The sequence below is a fragment of the Anticarsia gemmatalis genome, chromosome 4 (genome assembly GCF_050436995.1).
Source record: "Anticarsia gemmatalis isolate Benzon Research Colony breed Stoneville strain chromosome 4, ilAntGemm2 primary, whole genome shotgun sequence".
Lineage (NCBI taxonomy): Eukaryota > Metazoa > Arthropoda > Insecta > Lepidoptera > Erebidae > Anticarsia > Anticarsia gemmatalis.
Genome location: NC_134748.1, coordinates 12,246,600 through 12,270,296, shown reverse-complemented (window position 1 = coordinate 12,270,296; position 23,697 = coordinate 12,246,600). Strand labels below are relative to the sequence as shown.

Sequence of the window (23,697 nt, the reverse complement as noted above, 5' to 3'; positions counted from 1 at the left end):
TAAAAGTTTGCATTTGTTGTTTGGGAACTTTTTTTCTTAAAGTCTCGTTGTTAACTGAACTCTAAGAAAATATCATTTGAGACAACTTAATTTTAAAGTCAGAAATGGCCTATAATGATGCCTTGTAGTATTGATAGTGTCGAAAAAAGAAAAAGTGGTTTGCACTAGTCGTAGCGCGTGAACTGTATTGATAGTTCTTACCAAAACGATTATTATTTCTGCAAGTTTCCAATTTCTTTTTCTCCTTCAGTATGGTAAGAGTTGGCGAGCAACCCCAGCGAACCTAGAGACCCTGGACATCTCAGAACAGGCTCTGTGTGAAGCACCCGTCACTCCTGAGTGTGTGCTGCCTCCTCCGGAATCAAACCCCTGCTACAACCTGTACAATGCTGATAGATTTGGAGCTGTGAGTATTACATAACTCTTCAGAATTTTTTAATCTTTTAAGTTTTAGTAATTGTGTTGTTATGTTTTTGATGGTGGTAGTGATTTTTTTTTAACAGGCTTTTATTTGTTTTAGTGACATATTTGTTTTTCCTATTTCCTTCGCTCGTTGCCTTGGCGCTTATACCCAGTTGTGTTGTGACGATCTGTAGGTTAAGTAACTGGGCGTGTTGGCGCGGTCATTCCATAGATGAGTGACCGCATAGTGATATTTAAACTTACCGCCTCTGTGTTCCGGTCCCAATCGTTGCCAATTAAGATAACAGACAGAGGCCCTTCGGGCGGTTTAAACAACTTTGACACTAGGATGACCATACGATAGAATAGAATTCGCATTTTTTTGTGTTTTTTATTCTACATTAATACTTTTCTCGTAAATTCAGTCCGTTAACATAATCTTACATGCACGTTTTTTTTACACTCGTTATTGAAAATGGGAAACTTTGAACCTAATTGCGATTTGTCTCGTAGTGTCACGCGCTGGTGGAGCCGGGTCCGTTCGTGGAGTCATGCGACGCAGACCTGTGCGCCAACGCCACGGACGCGTGCGCGTCGCTGCAGCGCTACGTGGGCGCGTGCCGCCGCCAGGGCGTGTGTCTGCGCGCCTGGCGGGACGACCTGTGCCCCTTCCACTGGTGAGTCGAGTAACAACATCGAAGGCCCAAAACACAGAGTAAAGATAATGAACAGTTCTATAAAACTACTTACTTACTCCGTTAGCTCAACGATCCAAAATGTGTCTTGGCCTCCGACACGAGAGAACACCACTCCTTGCCAAAACTACTATAAAGTACTATATAGTAACTGGTAACATGTTTAGTTCCAGAATAAGTTGTTTCAGATCTAATCTAGTAGTCTAACAAAATTGTCAGATAAAAAAATCATAGGAACTTCAATTACTATCTAACAATAACAAACAAAAAAAATATCGTATCCTAACTTCAAGATTTATTTTTTGTAAAAAAAATGGCCCCAATACCTTTTTATCATAATATTACATTAAAATGTAATCTGCCCTAAACTTAACCATCTATATTTCAAGTTTCTAATGAATTGTATACTTCGACAGTGAGGCACCGCTAGTGTACCGTCCCTGCGTGGACTGTGAGAGAACGTGCGACAACTACGACGAACTGAAAAAGAACCCAGATATGTGCATTGAACAACCTGTTGAAGGATGCTTCTGTCCTGAAGGAAAGGTAACACCACCTATCTACTTATTCATTAATGAGAAAATACTGTTTTATTGAAAATTTCTTTAACGAATAATACTGAATATGACTTAACCCATTATTCCCAGTATTGCCCAGAAAGTTTTTCTGTTTCTGATTTTTGTAATATTTACATATGTCAACTGTGTTAATTTTACGTATGTAAATGAGTGCATAATTTTAGATATGAGTTATTTTTTTTTTTGCAGGTGCGAGTGAACAACACTTGCATCGAACCTACTAAATGCTTCCCTTGCGACGCTAAGAAGGAACACTACGCTGGCGATGAGTGGCAGGTCAGAAACTTGCCTTATCTGAGATAATATTATGTATATTCCGCCCGGTTGACGCTTTTAAAATAATGCTATTATTTTTTCTTAAATAACTGTAACAGCGTTCTTGAGACGATTTTTAATATAGTAAAGTCCAATACTCAATGATTTTTTATGCTAAAACACTATTGTCATTTATTTTTGTGCAAGCTATTATTACCTATATATTATAACCTACCATCACGAAAGCAGAAATATTTTTATGGCATAATAAAATAAACATTTAATTTAACTTTCACAAATGTCTAAATCCTCCATTCCCCCCACTCCAGGAGGACGCGTGCACTAAGTGCACGTGCAGCAAGTTGTCAGACGACAACACGGCGCACGTGTCGTGCACCAAGCAGACGTGCGTGGCGCCCGTGTGCTCCCAGCGGGAGGACATGATCACTAAGCCTGCCAAGCCTGGACAGTGCTGCGCCGAGTACATGTGTGGTGAGTCCACCTAAAACTAGCTTTTGATAAGGTTTTTAACTACTACTACTTTTGACTGCCTCTGCGGCGCAGTGGTTAAGGTCACCAGGCGGCTACCATTGCGCTGGGGTTCGATTTTGGTTGTGCTTTGTGTCCGTTGTTTGTATGTTTGTAAAAGTAGGTATAAAACCATTTACTAAATAATTATTAATGTTCTCAGTCGCCAAACCCGTCGCAAATTGCACGGAGCCTAAGAAGATGGAATGCGGTTTCGGACAAGTGCTGAAACAGAAGGCCACGCCTGAAGGATGCAAGGAGTACGCCTGTGGTAAGTACACCCACAATATCTGAATCAATAAAAATTGTCGCCTTTGACATCAGTCCTTGAAAAACATTTTTTTTACTTTCGCCCACAAAAATTAAGGTAATATGATTTATATTAGATTTTTACTTACAAAAATACTAAACCGTTCTCCCTACTGGCTTAAACTAACCTTACATTACATGCCGGTGATGAATGCCCGTTCAGTGGGTATTTCGAAACCACATGAAAAGTCTTCTGGATATCTTTTATAACAGCACTCCTAAGCGAAAACCTTAGGATATTTTGCCGTTTTTATGCTAAGACTCTCGTCATAATGCTATAATAAAGATTTTTAGCATCAATTTTAAGCGAAAGCTTTTGACTTGCTTAATTTCTATGATTACTTAAGTTTCTATGCGTCTTAAGTATTAAACTGAGCTATAATTTCTTCTAGAATGTAAGCCAGCAAGTGAATGCGAGCCGGTGCCCAGCGAGAACGAGGTAGACATCTTAGAGCCGGGCATGAACCGCGTGGTGGACAACAGCGGGTGTTGTCCGCGCGTGCAGTACCTGTGTCAGAAGGACACGTGTCCTAAACCGCCACAGTGTGATAAGTACTACGAGCTGAAGACTGATAAGGAGAATGGCAAGTGCTGCCCCGAGTACAAGTGTGGTGAGTTTGAAACAACATTATTTGCAGTGACGACAGATTATCGTGACAGTGGGGATGGCTAGATACGACAGTCACTAAACGATAAAAAAGTTTGACAACAAAATATAACAATTATAATTGGAACAGCTAGAGACGACAATCGTCCAACGATAAATTAGTCGTTACGACATAGTGGGAACGCGCCCTAAGCTGTTTGATTCTCAAATGGGACCACTAGTTGTGCTATTTAGTAAAGATTTAAAGATGACTGGAAGTCGTATTTGAAAAGCGTTTCGTTTTTCATTAACTAATGAAAATTGGTATTGCTAAAACCATGTGGATTTGAGGTTTGATAATGGATGGGTAAACGATATCCTTAATGTGACTAAAGAATAAAGCATATGCTTAGTTTAAAGCATTATACTATTTCTCCGTCTAAAAATCTTATCGTACTACCTCAAGCGATATAATTTATTTGTCTTAGTATCAGAACACATTTTTTCAATCGGATCAAATTGTTTCAGAACTGCCTAAGGATAAATGCTTGGTAAAATTGGAATGGGAAGCAGCTTCCAAGGGTGGAGAGAAGGTGCGAACTACACCACAGACGATCTTGAAGGACGTAAGTATTACTTTCTTATTTTCGCAGAAATAGAAATAAGAATTACTAAATTTTTAACAATTTTAAACTGTCGCGACTTGAAATGTAACGGATCTTAATCGCGATCGAAAATTAAAGGTTATAATACCTTATATGTTCACCCAACGTTTCGATCGAATTACATCGACCGTGGTCACGAGCTGACTGAAGTGGCTGCTAAGCGTCGTCTACGTGTGGCATGAGTTTCGACGTCTACCCTCACTAGGTTTTCATTGGGTAGGTATATGTTCGGAATTGTCGGTACTTCGACACACAACACTAACGACGTCTGTACACTGGCGCGTTACATCATGCCGGCGACGGCTGCACTTGCTGATGACAGGATTTTACGTAGACGATAAACGGTATCTTCCCGGTTGAAATTTGTGTGTTTCTTTATTTCAACAACTACTAATACCTACTTTCAGAAATCTAAAATATAATTCAAAGCCAAGTACACATCTATAGTTTTGGCAAAACAATTAACCCCTATTTTCAACTGTCCCCCTAGATCGACGCAGTGTGGCTGGACGGTCCGTGCCGCACGTGTCGCTGCGAGCCCACCCCGCGCGGCGCCGCAGCGCGCTGCAGTGTGACGGAGTGCGGCGCCATCGTCAGCAATGAACAGTTCGTGCTGGAGCCCAGGCCCGTGCCCTTCCAGTGCTGCCCGCAGGCCGTGTATGTCGCGTGTATCGATGGAGATAATATTTATAAGGTATGTGCTGCATTCATATGATTTCCTTTGCGTCTAGTTCATTCTGTGGTTTACTAAAGATCTAAACGAAAAACAATCAGGACTGATTGTTGAATTTAAAAAAAACTGTGACCGACATCAGGACTGTCTCAAAATTTAACGCAACATTAAAACTAAATAGTTAAGGTTTTATTAAAAGTTCCTATTTCGTTCCTAAAAAAGAAAATAAAGAATAAAAATAATGAATGTCACACACATTAGAGTCAGTAACTTACTCATAATTAAACTCAACAGTTGTTATCGAATATGTAATAATTTATTTACTGTTTTAGATCGGCGAAAACTGGACCTCACCAGATAATCCATGCGAGAGCTACAAGTGTGCTCGCACGGAGTCCGGTGACAAGTTAGAACAAGTCACTACCCTGGAGACCTGCCGAGCTGACTGTCAACCTGTAAGTATACTACAAATGCAAGTTTACTATGAAATTTGATTTTTATTGGACCATTTATAGATCTTTATTCATTTAAAACAGTCTGTTAAAGATTGTTTTCGCATTTTCTCAAAGAAAATAAAAATGCTTTATTTGTTTTTTGGTCAAGCGTGAGCGGTTATATATTTTTTTTAGTTATAACAAAGTAGGCATATAAAGAGTTTGATCAAATATTGGAAATTGTGTCCAAATTTTTACGTGATTTCTGCTTATGAAACTTTTTGAAATGGGCGGCAGATTACCGCCTATGTCAAAAACTGTACCGCCATGAAAAGCCAGCCTGCTAACATGTTTCCGCAATTATCCATCTCATATAACACAAAATACTAATACAGACTTAAACCACAACCATTTTTTTCTGACCCCAGGGTTGGAAGTACTTCCCGGCGGCTCCAAAGAGTGGTGAGTGTTGCGGCAAGTGCGAGCCCGTGGCGTGCGTGGTGGACGGCAAGGAGAGACCCATCGGAGAGAAGTGGACCTCCACCGACTTCTGCGCTAACTATACCTGCGTCAACTTGAATGGCACTGTGAGTAACTCACTTCTAATATAGTACCAAATCAAATAGCAATTAAATACTGAGCTATATATTTTGTTTTTGTCTTGATTATAATCTGATGCTGACTACTGACAAGAAACTGTAGGTAAGCATAGGTTCTTTATTGATTTAACTGCCTGATTTTCATTTTAGATATTTTTCCATACAATTATTTACCATAGTGCTTTTCGTGTTTATGGAGAAGATATAAATAAAAAACTTACCAAAAGCCATTCGGACAGATTTTCCGATACATTTGCTGTCACTTTATTTATCAGAGAAACTATAAAACACTTACCCGTATGTTGTGGAAATGCCTCTTAGACCACAAATTAATCTACATATTTTTCTTGTCCATAGCTACAAGTGCAATGCTCCAACGAGACATGTCCTGAAGTGTCAGACGCTGTGAGGAAGCAGTTCGTGCTGAAGGAAGAGAAGGTGGAAGGCAAGTGCTGTCCCACACAGGAACCTGTCGCATGTCGCGTTGGCAACAAGATTTATCAGGTATGTCAAATTTCTGAACTGAACATTTGTTATAGAAGAAAGATTTTTTAACGTGCAAATTGAATTTTATTTATGGCCTCAGGATCTTTGCGGCCATAAGTTGAAGGTATAGTGTGTGATTTTCCAACGTTGCAGATAGAATTCTAGATATTCCATACACTGTCATAAAAGACAATAAGAAAGTAGACCCCTGACTCATGTTCCGTTTAATAGGTCATAATTGATTGATTAATATAAATAATGAGGTTTTTATTTCTTTATCTTGTAAATTACTTCGTTTAAAATAAGTTTAGGTTTCAAGTTGCCAGCAGTTAATGCATTTAGCATTAAACTTCAACATTCTCCAATTGATCAAGAAAAATTTTGAAAAAATCACCTTTCGTGTATAAATGTAAAACTTCTTACCACTCACAGGAAGGTCAAACATGGCCATCATCCGACCCTTGCAAGAACATAACGTGTGCCCGGGACTTGAGCGGCCGCCTGACCCAGCAGGAGAGTGTGACGACGTGCTCCAGGGACTGCAAGCGAGGCTGGGAGTATAAAGAGCCACCGGCGGACCAGTGCTGCGGGCAGTGCGTGCAGGAGTACTGCGTCGTGGACGACAGGCTGGTCACTCCTGGTGAGTAGCTGTGAGGAGATTAACTGGTGGATAACTTCCTCATGAGCCCTGAGCTCGAATAACAATGTGGTCCCTTGTCTACGTTGTGTCAGACTTTCTCTCAGACTTTGACACCTAATGTTCGTAGCAGCTCCGAAAAATTTCTCAAGAGGAGAAGAAAATGGTCTTTTAATAACCCTGCTCAATCTGTCTGGGATTTGATCTAGTTTTAATATTACATAATATGGTCTACCTGAGTCTCGCCAAAGATAAGCCAATAAGGGTGCAAAATAATTACTATAGTCTTCCGTTCTGTGCCTCTTGGCAGACCACGTTAGTGGCTTAAGTTTTCCTGTATTATTATTTTACTTCAGATTTACATATAACTAGTTTGTTTTGTTTATCTGCCAATAACACAGTATTAAATAAAATATACTAAAAAATATTTTATAGTCATATTTTTTTCAACCATATTGAAATCCTAGTATTGGTTTCTCAGTCAGTCTAAGCAACATAACATCTTACATGCATCCATTTGTTCAGGTTCAACGTGGCAATCAGCGGACAACTGCACGACATACTCTTGCGACAAGGTGGGCGACTCGGTGGTGTCGTCGTCATCGCGGCAGGCGTGTCCCGACGTGTCGCACTGTCCCGCCGAGTACCTCGTCAATGACACCTGCTGCCAGATGTGCGAGGAACCTGCGCAGTCGCTCAGTAAGTGTACTACCTGCTTAAGAAATTCATGCATTTGTGGATATCGGATTTTGATTATTACGTTAGCGTGTTTCTTCATAATTAAGTTCTGAAACTTAATTTAATTTAAAAAGGAGTGCTTCTGTTTTTGGCATGAAAAGATGCGAAATAAAATACTTTGCATGCAATATTGCTTTGATGCAATAATTAGTATAATTAATGCTTTACTTGCTTTTGTCACGGAGATACATTTCGGACTGCGTTAAATAGTTTCATTCAAATAGATACTAAGAGCCCGCACCAACATGCTAGGTAAAACCACTGCCCGGCAGTAGATAAGTGTAATAAGTAGAAAAAAAAACAAGAAAAAAATCTCTAAACAATTAATTTCGTTATAGTAAACTTATCGCAAAAAAAAAGTCAACTACCTGCAGACGGTAGTTTAAAATAAAATAATGACATGACCTTCATCAATTTGCCTGTTCTACTAATAAAATAATTAGAAATACTTATGTGTCAGTAGTACTATTATTTACTACGTTTTTTCCTCAACGCTAGTATAAGTCATAGTTTAATAAAATGAGGAAGTAAGTAGGGGAATCTCTTCATAGATAATTTCCGCTTACGTAATTGTTATGTAAACAAACGTCTTTACAATCAGTTATATTTTGATTGTAAGTTTAGTTTCTTTAACAACAGTGAAAAGAATTTTAAACTACTTACACAAACCTCGGCACCTGTAACACACATTTTTATAAGTAAGCAATATAACCGGAGGTCTTGTACGACAAGATGTATGGCTGTGAATAAAGCAAGAGAAGTTTGTAAGGATCGTACCAATTGGCGTTCTCTGGTCCCTGCCTACTCCTATAGAAACAAGGTGTGATTTTATGTATGTACCTATTAACGAAGCTTCGCGCCTGTTTCCTTTAACAACTAAGCAATTAATTGCATCATATTATTTCATTTACAAATGACTGTGTTACGTAGACCCTACAAAAGATCAGATATATTTTTTTCAATTCAAACCGAACTACCCTCCTCATGATAAACGGTAGGAAATAAAAGACACTTTGTTATTAAAAAACTTGATACGAATTTTCGAGATTGTTTGTTGTAAAGAAATTTAAATAACATTCATGGTAAATGTAACGGTTTTTTGGTTGACATGTGACCTTCAGAACCTATGGGTACCTTGGTTTCATCATTAAAGAGCCGGCTTAATTTTTTATAAGTTGAATAACTAGAATTGGGGGTGTCAAGAAGAAACACTTGTTATTTACCAAAAAACTTGGAAGATGCTTCAAATAGGAATCGTCAATTTTTACCTTTCCTTACTTGACGCAATATATTGTTGTTATTGTGTAGATACACACTAATTTTGTGTCGTTAACTGCTTATACAATGACATATAGTTCCAGCTTCCCTATTTTAAACAGAGACCGGCCGGGATTTCCGGGATAGTCCCGGAATTTTGCGTGTTGTCCTGTAATTTTGCGTGTTGTCCCGTGTCTAGCAATTTTACTTTTCCGCAATGATAAATACTAGTTTTTACAGTGCTACGACGTTTTTTTTATCATTCCTACTTAGTGTAGTCTCGGACCGGAGACAAAATGAAACAAAATGAAAGGTACAGAAATGTTCAGGAATGTCCAGGAATGATTAGCTTGGATCTGGCAACCCTACTTGACACAGACCCAAGAAGCATCGACCGTGGTCCCAAGCTGACTGACAAAAAATAGTGACGATACTGTCCTTATGTATGTCGTCACATAATTACGCCATAACTGGGGGTTTTTTTATCAACCATTTTTCCTACAACGTTTGAAGCAGTAGTGTTATATGATGTATTTCTCATAGCTCCAGTGGCGCAATTGGTTAGCGCACGGTACTTATAAGACAGTAAACGCGTGAGGCATGCCGGGGTTGCGAGTTCGAGCCTCGCCTGGAGCAAAATTTTTAGACAAGGGTTAATTACGGTTGAAAGAAAGTTTGGAAATATTAAGTGAAATTGTTGGAGAAATTAGATTGATGATGAAGTAATTAGCGTTGTCAGTTTCAAGTGTTCTTTTTGTTGTTTTTCTGATATTTTTTTATTATTTTTTGGGTATAAATATGCCTATTTTGTTAAATTAAACAATGGCTTACTATAAAAAATATTTTGTCGCAAGGCAAACAGAGAATCATAATAAGTGTCTACTAATCTGACTATGTTAGGCTGAACTTAACTTAAATCGGCAAAAATTATGTGTGTAACCTTTTACCGAAAAGCATAAAAGCTTATGAACTCGATGCTATAGCTATCTAGGAATTTTATTTAAACATCCGTAAACACATTTTGCTACCAAACACACTCCGATTACTTTAAAAAGAAGTCTAAATCTTCCGAGCAGACACAAATACATACTCTTACAAATAATAAAACTGTTTTTATAATTGTATACCTAAATAGTAATATTATTTGAAAACTTTCAGGTAAATGTGCTCCGAAGAGGATCCCAAGCTCTCAAACGGTTGGATCAGTGCATATTCATTTGGGCAAACACGGCCTATGTGTCAACAAGGATGTTATCACCAGTCTGTACAACTGCGAGGGAAGCTGCGAGTCCGGCACTACGTATAACAACGGTAAGTGATACTCACTGAGGCTTAGATTAAGATGGGTGAGCTGTTTAAGCTATAAGTTGTTGGATCAGTGCATATACACCTGGGTAAACACGGCCTTTGCGTCAACAAAGATGTTATACCAGTCTGTACAACTGCGAGTGAAGCTGCGAGTCCGGCACTACGTATAACAATGGTAAGTGATACTCACTGAGGCTTAGATTAAGATGGGTGAGCAATTTGAGCTATAACTTGTTGGATCAGCATATATACACATGGGTAAACACGGACTGTGTTAACAAAAATGTTATCACCAGTCTGTACAACTGCGAGGGAAGCTGCGAGTCCGGCACTACTTATAACAATGGTAAGTGATACTCACTGAGGCTTAGATTAAGATGGGTGAGCTGTTTGACCTATAAGTTGTTGTATAAGAGCGTATACACATGGGTAAACACGGATTGTGTGTCAACAAAGACGTTATCACCAGTCTGTACAACTGCGAGGGAAGCTGCGAGTCCGGCACAACGTATAACAATGGTAAGTGTCACTCACTGAGGCTTAGATTAAGATGGGTGAGCTGTTTGACCTATAAGTTGTTGTATAAGAGCGTATACACATGGGTAAACACGGATTGTGTGTCAACAAAGACGTTATCACCAGTCTGTACAACTGCGAGGGAAGCTGCGAGTCAGGCACTACGTATAACAACGGTGAGTGATGCCCACTGAGGCTTAGATTATGATGGGTGAGCTGTTTAAGCTATAAGTTGTTGGATCAGTGCATATATATTTTGGGTAAATACGGGCTGTGTGTCGTCACCAGTTTATACTATTGCGAGGGAGGCTACGAGTCTGGCACTACGTATAACAATGGTAAGTGATATTCTTTGAGGTTTAGATTAAGATGGGTGAGCTGTTTAAGCTATAAGTTGTTGGATCAGTGCATATACACCTGGGTAAACACGGCCTTTGCGTCAACAAAGACGTTATCACCAGTCTGTACAACTGCGAGGGCAGCTGCGAGTCCGGCACTACGTATAACAATGGTAAGTGATACTCACTGAGGCATAGATTAAGATGGGTGACCACTGTAGAAGAAATTACAATTTTTAATACTATAGCATTTTTAGAAACAGTTATTACATAGGTATGGTATGGTAATAATATTTCATACAACTAACGTAACTTCTGTAAGTTTGACGCAGTAGTTAAGGTGGTTACTGGTTGTCTTGTCGCAATAACCGTAGCACGGCGTGTGGTGGGCTCGAATCCCACCGGCTCATTCCACAAATATTTGTAAGTATAATGAGCACGAGTATTTGTTCTGAGTCTAGTTGTTCCTTTATTTATATAAGTAGGTATGTAATTAGAAGTATATAAGTATGTTTATCAGTTATTTCGTAACCGTAGTAAAAGCTCTGCTTAGTTTGATATAAGATGACCGTGTGTCATGCAATAAATATTTATTTATTTATTTATGTAAGCACACTAGGGCTTTCGTAAAATTATTTGTTTCTATATCATAAATCACTACTTCTGACCATTTTCGTCACGTTTCGCACCTCTACAGCAGCATTGGACATCGTGGGTTCCATCTCACGCGGTTTCTTTTGTTATTCCAATTGATTGTATTTACCTACTTTGAAAGCCATGTTATCATATTACCGACTTTCTGTACAAAAACATATTAAAAAACTGTCTATACTACCCAAAAGCTTACGACACTAGATTGTCTTTGCTAAATAGAAAAAAATATTTACCTACCTTCGGCACTAAAATCAATCCTTTTTGTACTACAGAGACAAGCAGCCACGACAGCAAATGTGAGTGTTGTCAGGCCATGCGCTACAACTCAGTGCTGGTGACGCTGACGTGTGAGGACGGCTCGCAGCAGCAACACAAGCTAGCGTCGCCCGCGCAGTGCGCCTGCGCAGCGTGTGGGGGGAGTGTCGCTGTACCGCCCTGGAAGAGACCTGGTTAGTGGCCAACTTGCTTTTATATTTCAAACTAGCTGACCCGCGCATTTTCATTTTTATTCACCTTTTACACCTTCTCTGGACTTCCACAAATAATTCAAGATCAAAATTAGCCAAATCAATCTAGCCGTTCTCGAGTTTTAGCGAGACTAACGAACAGCAATTCATTTTTATATATGTAGATGATAATATATTTTCTTGCTGTGCTTAATTTGAATGATGCTTTACTGTCCAGATTGAAATAAGGCTTATTTCGATTTGAACAGCAAGCAGCCTCTAGAGTAGTGTCTAGTTTTTTCAATAGCGACATAGTAATGGGTGTTTTTAAATAAAGACCCTAAAATTAATAAAAGACTCCAAATGGAGATGTTCCTACGAGATTTGGATAACTTTGAAAAAAATGTTTTAGAGCTTTGATTTGTCTAATTACCTTACTATGCGGACATACTGTAGACCAAACCCATTGCAACCTTCTGTCTTATATCTATGTATCTATCGCAGAGTTGTCGATACCCAGCATTACCGATCAAATGCTATAAACCAGTGATGCCCAACCAATAGCCAGCGGAAATCAATTTTAAAATTGAAAATTTATGATTATTACACTTTATTTTTAATATTCTTACATAGTGGTTGTTGCTAACAAAAATGATATAAAAGAGGTCCCGAAATAAGAAAAAGTTGGGAACCCCTACTATTAACAAATGACGCCAGCAAGCCGCGTAACCCGCCGGCGGCCATTCCCGGCGAGCCTGCCGTCGGCACTGTCCGTGGGGAGCCCTTTCACTTACGGTCCAAAAACCAAACTTACGACTTTCGTAATGATATAAGTAACTAATCAATGAATTTTCTCTTTCAGGTACCTCCGGAACTAAATCTCCCACCAAAGGAGGTCCTCCCTCTCAGCAAGAGGAAACGGACGAGATACCCGATATATACCACCGATTCAAGGATTTCTAGACTTTAAGACGAGGCTATAACGTTTAAATGATCATGTAATACTGACTCCACTGTAAATAATATACTCGAAATAAAATTATGAAATATTTATTCTGATGTTTTGATTTGAAGTGGTCAAATGTTCTTTCTTTTTTTCAGTCCTTCAGACAAAACACGGGAACTGTAAAGTTAGTCAATATTTACTTTTAGTAACGTATTCTACATAGATAGGGTAGTTGAGTAGTTAACGAAAAATTATTACGTATAATATAATATTACTCGTAAGAGGTTTTTTCAAAATCCAGTAATTTTTTGTCGTTAACGATGTTGCAATGAAATAATTACAAATAATTACAGACAGAAACATACGAGGTACCTCCTACCACTCCTCCGATCCCAACGGAAATACGAAATTGTGACGTCACTGTGTCGTATTTATATATACTAGAATATTTTAAATTAAAACAACAAAATTATTTGAACAATTTATTCTCAGATATCCACAATAAACAGATACGAGATAACATTCCGAACCAAACCATTTAAACTGTCGTTACAAAGAGAGCCTTTACAATATGATACATGTAACTCATTCGTTATTCAAGTCTTTACTACGTGTCTTCGTTCTCTTGTGATGTGACGTCACTTCCGTCCTGCTGACTCTCTTCTGCGTCCCTCTGTTGAGCTTCTTCTTCTTCCTTCTGCTTCTGCTTTTTCACCATTTCTGATAGATATTTACACCGCTGCATACATTCCTCCTGTAAAAAATGAACAGTGAAATAAACACAATTGAATTTAGGCAAATAAGCTGATATGAGTATGACATTTGCCTAAACTTTTGTGTCAACCAATTTTCAACACATTTTATGAAACAAATACAAACAACTGCACTATTAAAGACGTAACCAGTGCCGAGTCCAATATTAAAAGTGTTAACTGATAGTCATGGCGTATATATAGTAATATGTACGTTATATGGCAAGTCAGTTGCATCTCCTAAACTTGATTTGCTTGACATTTCAATTCAACGAATTAATCCTATGTTATACAATACTTTTATTTAAATATAAAAAGATTGACTCTGACAAAACGCCGTAAGATTAAATGAATGAAGCTGCTACGTACTTTGGTCTTCCCCGGCACTGCGTTAGAGATCTTCTGCCAGCGGTCGCCGGCGCCACCCTTAGGATACTTGGCGAGTGCAGCCTCCAATGCTTTCTGCTGAGTTTGAGACCAGTTGCCGGCCGATACCTCTTCTGTTTTGCGGGTTTTTACCTAGAATATTACAAAAGTTTTTAGAAAATGTTAATATTCATTAGTTAACATGCTTAAATTATGTAACTAACCAAAGTAAAATATTAAACTAACAGGTTGCTTTCCCTGGAGTTATGGATATATTTCGATTCAAGTATAATTTAAAATCTCTTAAATTTTATGTGAAAATAGATTAGGGTAGAAGTAAGGTAAGAGTAAAAAGGCTTTCTTCGACATTTTAAGCAAAATCAAAATTTTAAGCGAAAAGGACTATGGGCAAAAATGTATGGGCTCCGTCCCCACCTACCAACAAACATGGAACTGATACCAACGTGTTCATAAAGTGCCCCCTATTTAATTAAAATCCTTTGTTTTTGATAAATCAGTGGGAATATATATTAAAAAAAAAAGTTGTAATTATTATTTAACGTATATTTTTATTTTACATTTGTAAGTTATTTTAACATTATTGTTATATTACAGTACTAACTCATATGTATAATAATGTCCTTCTAGCCGATACACGGCTACGGCGGTCAGTTTCATTGAAACTGGCCATCTGTGCCGGACTTTGTTTATAGTGTCCAAGTGTGTGCACAATACACAGGTACACTCTCTATTCCATCACTCTCATAGTTTGGTGGGACGGATAACCGACACGACCAGTGAGAGGTCAGGCGCAGGACCGACGGCTTTACGTGCTCTCCGAGGCACGGAGGTCTTCGACCTCAACTTCCTAACTCCGGGCAATCTCTAGGAAATTCTTAACAGAAAATCTCAGAAAAGACTGTTTGGCCCGACCCAGGATTCGAACCCGAGACCTCTCACACCGCAGTCGCATATACTACCGACCGCGCCACAGAGGCACTCATATGTATATACTTATATCATTTCCATTATATGGTTAATACATGTTATTGATTTCATATTCCAATAATTATTTTTACTCGTCAATTATAATGCTGTCTAACAGATGCGCTGGCAGATTAAAATCTGATCAGATCTAAAATCGTGGGTTGGAGAGCGGGGGGAGGGGGTTATTTTGTACCCAGCTATCTTTATGTGCATGCGGCGTCCGCCGCTGTGCACTAATTAATAAATAAATGAGCATGTATTTTGGAATTTGTCGTCAATAATACGTTAACGAGATATTTGTTTAAACGTAAGATACTATGAGAACCCCATGCATTTGGGCAATGTCGCCATAGTATAAAAATATCGTCTTGCCAAGATATATCAATTGAGCTACATTTCATTTTTGTTGATGGGTGGGGACGATTCCGCCCATAGTCCTTTAGTAACTAAACCCAAAACCTTAACTTAACATACATCATTATAATCACTTGAATTAAGGACACAGTTTAAACTACTAACTAACATTACATTTGCAGTTTTTAAAGGAAATAAAATAACATCCAATTAAAAAGTGAACTTATATAAATAAATAAAAAACTATCAATAGCACATTCATACCTTCTTAGGCGGCTCTACCACTACCGGCTGTTCAGGCTCCTGGCCAGGTATTTTATAACAGTTCTCTTTCAACTTGGCGGCCATGTGCGTGACCTCGGGCACACTGCGGCACATGGTCTCGGCGATACGCTCCCAGCGCTCCGCCGTGCCGCCCGGGTACTTCTTCACTAGTCGGACCAGTTCTGCTAAGTCATCGTCCGTCCAAAGACCGCCGGATATTACTGGTGCTGTTGACTGCGAAAGGAGATTAAAGTGAGTTGGTTATAGAAAAAACATTTGGTTATAAATATAAAACGAAAATAATGAATTTACTTGAATGACACCATGGTTCTACTTTCTCTGTTTACCCATATGGGAAGAAGGCGTGATCTTTTGTATGTATGTATGACACCATGGTAGGTTAATGGTGCTACTTTCATAGCAAAATAGTAAGTTACCCTGCACAATGAGTTATCGCACTGTTCTTTATTTTAAAAACAGATTTGACTACACGTGTGCGAAAATACAGGCATACGATATGTTTTTATGTAGTTTTGCCGTGTTTTTAGCAAAATCGATTGACGTTTCTGAACTTGCACGCTTGCCTGCGCGCTGAGCTTGGCACGCCTCTACCGGCATAACTTGTTAGGGTCAGCGCAGATCGAGAGGAGCGCAGCGGACAGGATTTTTTCAACGCACTTGAAAATCAACTTTAAAGTCATTAAAATAAAGTGCATAATTGCTTGAACCTGACAAATAATGCTCGCGCGTCCTCGAGGATGCGCGGGTATCCCCGCGCGGCATCGAGCCGCCGCCGGCATCGTACGAAAAATTTCAATGTTGTTACTGAGTTTAAAGAGGGAGAACGTCATTTTTATTCTTCTTCAGCCAAAAGAGCAATTATAATCATGGCCCAGTCCACCATCGTTGACGAATTTCGCGACAAACTGGCATGTTTAATGTAGAGTGGTTACCCAGAACTCTTTCCTCGCGCAGGCTCGCGCAGTCGCGAGCATGCTCGAGCATACGCGAGCCGTAAAGAAATGCTCGAGACCGCGCGAGGATTATTCCGGTCTGTCTGCGCTGAGCCTTAGGGTCAGCGCAGACCAAGAGGAGCGCAGCGGAGAGGATTTTTTTAACGCACTTGAAAATCAACTTTAAATTAATTGAAATAAAGTGCATAATTGCTTGAACCTGACAAAAAATGCTCGCGCGTCCTCGAGGATGCGCGGGTATCCCCGCGCATACTCGAGGACGCGCGAGCATCGTACGAAAAATTTCAATGTTGTTACTGAGTTTAAAGAGAGAGAACGTCATTTTTATTCTTCTTCAGTCAAAAGAGCAATTATAATCATGGCCCAGTCTACCATCGTTGACGAATTTTCACGAAAACTGGCCTGTTTAATGAAGAATGGTAACCTAAAAAGTTTTCCTCGCGCAGGCTCGAGCAGTCGCGAGCATGCTCGAGCATCCGCGAGCCGTAAAGAAAATGCTCGAGACCGCGCGAGGATTATTCCGGTCTGTCTGCGCTGGGCCTTAAACTTTTCTCCACGCAAAAACATTGAATACGCAATCCATGCGTTATCGCTCTCCTTATACTTGCTAGTTCCGATGTAAACGAATAGATGGCGCTGTTACTTTTTGACCTTACAAAACCAAGTTCTAAATGCTTATTACTAATTAACTAGGAGTAGATTACCTGTTTAACCGGCACGACGACAGGTCCCGCATCAGGTTCATCAACAGGGTCGAGCAGACAGTCTCTATCCCGTGCGGGCGGCACAAACTTGCGCCGTTTGCGGGCGCCGGCCGCCTTGGCCTCCGCCGCCGCAATCGCTTCACGCTCTAGACGTGCTTTCTCTTCCTCGTCTCTGGAAATTAATATAAAAAAAAACGTTAATAATGATCATTATAATAAAATGATAAATAAAATAAGTTTGAAAAGTTCTTTACAAATCAATCATTACCATCCCAACGGTGGAAAAGGGTCTTCAGAATGAGAAAGACTCTGAGTCCACTGACACAAGTCAAGTTCGGATTGGGAAATTTGCACGTGTTCAAGAAAGAAAACAATAATGCATATTATTATATCAAATGTATCCATTTATAGTATGTTTGTAAAGTAAATTTTAACATTGTGCTGTACTTTACCTGACCTTCGACTATTTAATAATCAAGTGTCAATTAGTATTTAATAAGTTGTTTAAACAGTTACTACGTAATATCTATTATAGTGAATGAAATGATACAGGTGTACAAATAATATAAATCGTCATAAGTATACCGAATATTATTTTGAACAAGAAATTATTGTCACTAATGATCAATTCCTAAAATTTTTATCAGTAAGAATAATGACAGACTTGCCGAACCTTCGGCGCCGTACGGTGTGCGATAGAAGATTTAGCGCTACGCTGAACGCGACGTTATTTCAGCTGATGTATCATATATGAATTAAATAACACAGCGACTGTATTGAACTGGACATAGCACAGGTGTATCACTAGACTACGAGACTGCTTATTGCTCAAAAAACATTAATTGACTTATATGAACATCCTACTAATATTAGAAATGCGAAAGTTTGTGAGTATGTATGGATGTTATCATATGATCAAAAAATACAAATAACTTTATACCTCTTCTTCTGTCTCCTAGCCTCCTCTTCCTTTTCCTTCAATATCCTCCTGATCTCTATCACACTCCTAGGTATAGCAGTGACTAACCACCACGCACACCTGGGTATTTGGAACGGCAGCGTGTCTTTTATACTAGGCTTAGGTAACTGGTCTAAGATCTCCGCTAGGCCTTGATCGAAGCCTGACTTCTTTGTGTGTTTGCGACCTCTGCTGTTTAGTATTTGTTCCTGAAAAAGAAAAGATATTATAGTAGTTTCACCACTTTGATTAGCTTTTATGGACAGAACAGAAATTGACATTTTTCCATATATTTTCTGCCTCCATATTGGATAGATTTTTTATCCCATAAGCTAGGAAGAACTTTATGGCTTTTGGATTATTTTGTTATTCATGTACAATATAATAAAGAACCAAATCATTAACTAAATCGAGTAAACAAAAGATGGACAGTATGGACACTATTATTATCACATTTGCTGATTACTAAACAATAATCGAGATTTCCAGTTCTTTAGTGGTTCTTTTACCATTGTATATTATTTTCATTGTGCATGTAATGTTTCAAAACTCTCTAGATCCATTGATGTAAAAGTGAGTCAGCAGTATTTGTAACTTTCGTACAGTTGAGTAAAGATTGACCAACAAACTCAGTGAACCATGACAATTATTACATAACGGAAACTAAGTGAAATAAATAACACCTTCCTTAACAATGCAATTGTTGTAAAATACTGGTACATTAATCAATAGTTTTCTATTATATGTGCAATTTACTATCAAAAAAGAAAAATTATGTTGTAAAAAGGATTCATTTTTGTGTGCGTTTAACGCACAGAGTTTTCACAAATGATAAATGTTTTGTTTTTGGCCCTTGTTATACGAAATCCATACTTATTGTATGAAAATATTAAACATATTTCAGAAAAGATCAGTGTTTTCAGTCTTTATGGAATGCACATCACTAGGTCATCAGTGCCCTATTCATTGCAATTACAATGCACAATATTATCACCATTGATTCAAGACTCAACCTTTACTATTATAATCCAACAATGTAACAGAACTTACTGCAGTAAATCTCTTCTCAGCATATGCGGCCCAGCCAACAGCATACTGTCCAAATGTGATGATAATGAACAAGATGATGGAACCTTCAGCCAGGCCCATCTTCCTCACGTGACGGTAGTAGTAAATAGCTGATCTCCAGTTAGGAAGACCATTCTTGAGCACTTCGTTGTATCTGAAAATGAAGATATGTATTTAAAACCCTGTGAAATCTCAGCTAATAAAAACACAATTTTAGTAGAGCTCTTAAGAATGGTGGTACACTACTATTGGATATGCAGATGACCTAGCAATACTGATAAATGGGACAGCTGAAAACGTACTATGCAAAATAATGCGCTCAGCTTTTCAGATTATAGAAAACTGGTGTGAAGAACACCAACTATCAGTAAACCCCAAAAAAACAGAACTTATCCTTTTCACCAACAAAAGGAAGTTACCGGACCTCGAACTACCAAAACTATTTAACACCAAACTCACCCTGTCAACTCAAGTGAAATATCTGGGCATAGTTCTTGACAACAAGTTGAATTGGGCGAGTCATATTGAAGCAAAAACTAGGAAGGCCTGCATAGCGTTCGGCCAGTGTAGAAGAATGGTTGGTAACAAATGGGGTCTCAACCCAAACATAACACTCTGGCTATACACATCAGTTATCAGACCTTCTATCACCTACGGAGCAGTTGTATGGTGGCCCAGAACACAACTGACAACGGTAAAAACAAAACTCCAGAGCACACAACGCCTAGCATGTGTAGCCACCACTGGATGCATGAAAACCACTCCATCAAATGCACTTGAGTACCTCCTTAACCTTAGGCCCTTAGATTTGGTTATACAGGAGGAGGCACAAGCGGCTGCCTTAAGACTAAAAGCAAACGGGCTATGGCAGCAGAACCCAGAAACAACACACACCAAAATTCTGCAAGGTATCCTGAAGGAAATACCACTTCTCGATGCACCTACAGATAAAACGCCATGTCACCACGTTTTTGACAGAAGATACAATATCCAACTCAAAGAGGAATCTAAAGATGACTCTGGCATCAACGAAGTTAGGATATACACTGACGGATCCAAAACCGCATTTGGTACAGGAGCCGGCGTCTTCTCGAACGATCTAAATATCAAAATATCAGCCACCCTAGACAAACTAAATACAATCTTCCAAGCAGAATGTATAGGAATCACTAAGGCAGCACAAGCAGTCGCAGCCAGAGATGTCAGAGACTTTAAAATAAAAATTGTCTCGGACAGTGCATCCATGCTACAAGCCTTACAAAATAACGTTATAACATCTGCCCTTGTTCTGGAATGCCATAATGCGCTCCAGGCTATTGCACGTACGAACACAGTTACCCTGCAATGGATCAAAGGGCACAGCAATTCAATGGGAAACGATGCAGCTGATGAACTAGCTAAAAGGGGATCAAATGGAACAGTACTTGGACCGGAACCACTACTGCCTATCCCCCAAGCACAAATTAAATCTTGGCTGAACAGAAACACCGAAGCGAAACACCTAAAAGAATGGAACAACAGCAAAGGTTGCAGGCAAACTAAGGCTGCAGTTCCGGTGGCACCTAAGAATCTTGCCCGCAACCTTATCAGTCTAAAAAGGGACAAAATACGCAAGGTAATAGGAATCCTAACCGGCCATTGTCCCCTAAACAAACATCTATGTACAATAGGTGTGACGGACAGCCCTCTGTGCAGAGGATGCATGGAGGCAGAGGAAACACCACAACATGTACTTGTGGAATGCAACAGCGTGGCGGACCAACGAACACGAACAAAAATATTGACAACAACACTCCAGGAAGCCTGCAGCAACTTGAAAAAGCTACTGAAGTTCTGGGAGGAACTAGGATGGCTGGAGTGAGGGTGAATCAACGCAACAATGAGAGAGGGTAGATACACGCACAAAGGCCCATTTAAGAGGCTAAGTGCGGAAAAAGCCCAGGAAACCTAACCTAACCTAACCTAAGAATGGTGTCACTAGCAGCCCTTGCTTATGTTACTGGTATTTATTTTTCGGCTTCTGTACAGGATTTTTGCACTGTGAATGAAAGCCTACCTGACATTATCTTAATCATCTGCAATAAATGAATACAGGCCAATTACAGCATGATATTGATTCCCCCATGGAAAGAAGGCATGATATTATGTATGTACCTATGTGTGATTGATTGATCTGTGTGGTACCACCTTGTTGCTATTTTCAGACACACAAAAATAAATGGTATGTACGTAAATGCTCGATTGACATTTAAAGTTATTTATCATATGAATAACCATAATTTACTATGCAAATAATGAGTAATTGTCTTTCATAATAATAACTCATTTAAAATAGAAGTAGCACAATACCACACTATAGTTAATATGCAAATTTCTCAACATAATGAGAGAAACTAAATATATGAGATAGACATACTTCTCTCTCTTTCCAGGGTCTTTGAGTACATTGTGTACTGACACCAGGTTTCTGAACTGTACATCAGCATCAGGGGCATCGTTCTTGTCTGGATGTAGCTTCAGTGTTAGCTTTTTAAATGCAGACTTTATCTCCGCAGGTGTAGCCTCCTGAGAAATAAGAATAGTGACTGTTATTATATGGTTACAAAGAATTTTGTAATGAGAATTCAGATCTGTCCTGTCATATTTTGGTTCCAGATGGGCTAATTTTATATAATGTTTGGGATCTATGAATGCTGAAGAATTGTTCTTTTGATTCACCTTCACTTGGAGGCAAAAGGTACCATGTCAAAGTAATAAATTAGATGCTTTTGATTGAACGCATTAAACAGCTTATCCAGCTTTGCGTTAAAATATGAGGCGATACATTTCAAGTCAATATGTTCTCAGTTAAGAAATTTATATATGACTGTTCTGTTATTATGTAAAAGTTAGTGCTTTTGGAAACATTTTATGATTTACTTTCACTGATAAAACAGGTTATCAATATATGCAGAATAAAGTGTTATGTACATTATGGTTTTCTTGTTCATATTATGTCACCATAGACACTAATTTGGTCATATTAGCTATTTTCCTTATCCATACTTAATATTATAAATGCGAAAGTAACTCTGTCTGTCTGTCTGTCTGTCTGTCTGTCTGCTACTCAATCACGTCTAAACTACTGAACCAATTTGCATGAAATTTGGTATGGAGATATTTTGATACCCGAGAAAGGACATAGGCTACTTTTCACCCCGGGAAAATGACGCATTTCCCGGGAAAATTCAGAAAATTCAACGAAGTCGCAAAAATCAATATTATAATGACATTGAAATAACAAAATTCCGTTGCCATGGCAACTGTTTTAATGGCGGATATGTCTTAGCGCGACTTCGTTATACTAAGAGATATAAATAATTTTGAGAATATTTTTGGTGAAAAAAAAAACATATTTTATATCATCACGCTACGACCAATAGGAGCAGAGTAGGTAACAGTAAAAAGTGTTACAAAAACATGGAAAATTCTGACCCATTCTCTCTTATGTGACGCAAGCGAAGTTGCGCGGGTCAGCTTGTGAGTAATAAGTTACAACAAACCTAATTCAAAATATTTTTGTCACATGCAATTGTCTAAATTGTGTAACAAAAAAGTATTATAACAATAAATACTTGTTACTAAGGATTAGCAAATAGTAATTAGAGGCTCGGATTAAGATTTTGACCAGATAACTATAAATAATTTCGGCAAGAATGATAACGAAACACTGATGTGGACAACTCGAAAAGTACACCGCATATCGAAGTTATTGCAACCTAAAGGAAAGATAATTATGCAGAAATGCATGCTTTATATTATATTTAGATCAAATAAGCTCTTACCTGGCTAACACCGAGCAATTCGTAAAAGTTCTGATTAACTTCTTCGACCACGTCGAACACTTCTAAATCATCGTCGTCCCACGCTCTGACGCTCAATATCAAGGTAAATACTACAAATAGGCTCCACCGCATCATTTCGCACTAAGCTCAATCTATTTTTAATTTAAAATTCATGATACCATCCACGCAATATTGGTACCAAAATCCGAGTTTAATTTTTTGACAGATTTCGCGTAAATGTCATCACTTAACTTTGACAACTCACCAGCTGGCATTGCTGGCAGTATGTATTAAAAACAACTGGTAACATTGGCTGTAAAATTTATTGTATATTTTGTAAATTATATCTAAAATAAAAGTGTATTAGAATAAAAAATATTAACATTATAGTCACAA

At 38.6% G+C, this 23,697-nt stretch overlaps 2 protein-coding genes and 1 non-coding gene across 4 annotated transcripts in view; 2 read left to right on the top strand and 1 right to left on the bottom strand.

Annotated features, from left to right (window-relative positions):
- The window catches only part of Hml (hemolectin), a 62,350-nt gene extending 49,195 nt beyond the window's left edge, over positions 1 to 13,155 (top strand). For both annotated transcript variants that reach the window (XM_076113850.1, XM_076113849.1), the window contains 17 exons: positions 251 to 406; positions 916 to 1,079; positions 1,514 to 1,643; positions 1,865 to 1,951; positions 2,260 to 2,422; positions 2,622 to 2,729; positions 3,160 to 3,378; positions 3,882 to 3,979; positions 4,509 to 4,712; positions 5,024 to 5,146; positions 5,554 to 5,712; positions 6,082 to 6,228; positions 6,643 to 6,850; positions 7,373 to 7,546; positions 10,001 to 10,153; positions 11,931 to 12,107; positions 12,967 to 13,155. In XM_076113850.1, coding sequence (XP_075969965.1) covers positions 251 to 406; positions 916 to 1,079; positions 1,514 to 1,643; positions 1,865 to 1,951; positions 2,260 to 2,422; positions 2,622 to 2,729; positions 3,160 to 3,378; positions 3,882 to 3,979; positions 4,509 to 4,712; positions 5,024 to 5,146; positions 5,554 to 5,712; positions 6,082 to 6,228; positions 6,643 to 6,850; positions 7,373 to 7,546; positions 10,001 to 10,153; positions 11,931 to 12,107; positions 12,967 to 13,067 — 2,571 coding nt within the window. In that variant the 3' untranslated portion in view covers positions 13,068 to 13,155. The remainder of the gene's footprint in view (positions 1 to 250; positions 407 to 915; positions 1,080 to 1,513; positions 1,644 to 1,864; positions 1,952 to 2,259; positions 2,423 to 2,621; positions 2,730 to 3,159; positions 3,379 to 3,881; positions 3,980 to 4,508; positions 4,713 to 5,023; positions 5,147 to 5,553; positions 5,713 to 6,081; positions 6,229 to 6,642; positions 6,851 to 7,372; positions 7,547 to 10,000; positions 10,154 to 11,930; positions 12,108 to 12,966) is intronic.
- TRNAI-UAU (transfer RNA isoleucine (anticodon UAU)) lies at positions 9,385 to 9,478 on the top strand. Its single transcript has 2 exons — positions 9,385 to 9,422; positions 9,443 to 9,478. It is a non-coding gene; the product is annotated as a tRNA-Ile (tRNA).
- Positions 13,156 to 13,519: 364 nt separating the features above from the next.
- On the bottom strand, positions 13,520 to 23,565 carry LOC142972597 (uncharacterized protein F54F2.9). Its single transcript, XM_076113848.1, has 8 exons — positions 23,302 to 23,565; positions 21,894 to 22,042; positions 19,460 to 19,631; positions 18,392 to 18,618; positions 17,452 to 17,623; positions 15,774 to 16,007; positions 14,172 to 14,321; positions 13,520 to 13,804 (listed from the first exon to the last, which is right to left on the bottom strand). Exons 1-8 carry the CDS (start codon positions 23,434 to 23,436, stop codon positions 13,658 to 13,660), a joined length of 1,386 nt encoding a protein of 461 aa, XP_075969963.1. The 5' UTR covers positions 23,437 to 23,565; the 3' UTR covers positions 13,520 to 13,657.
- Between the last annotated feature and the right edge of the window lie 132 nt (positions 23,566 to 23,697).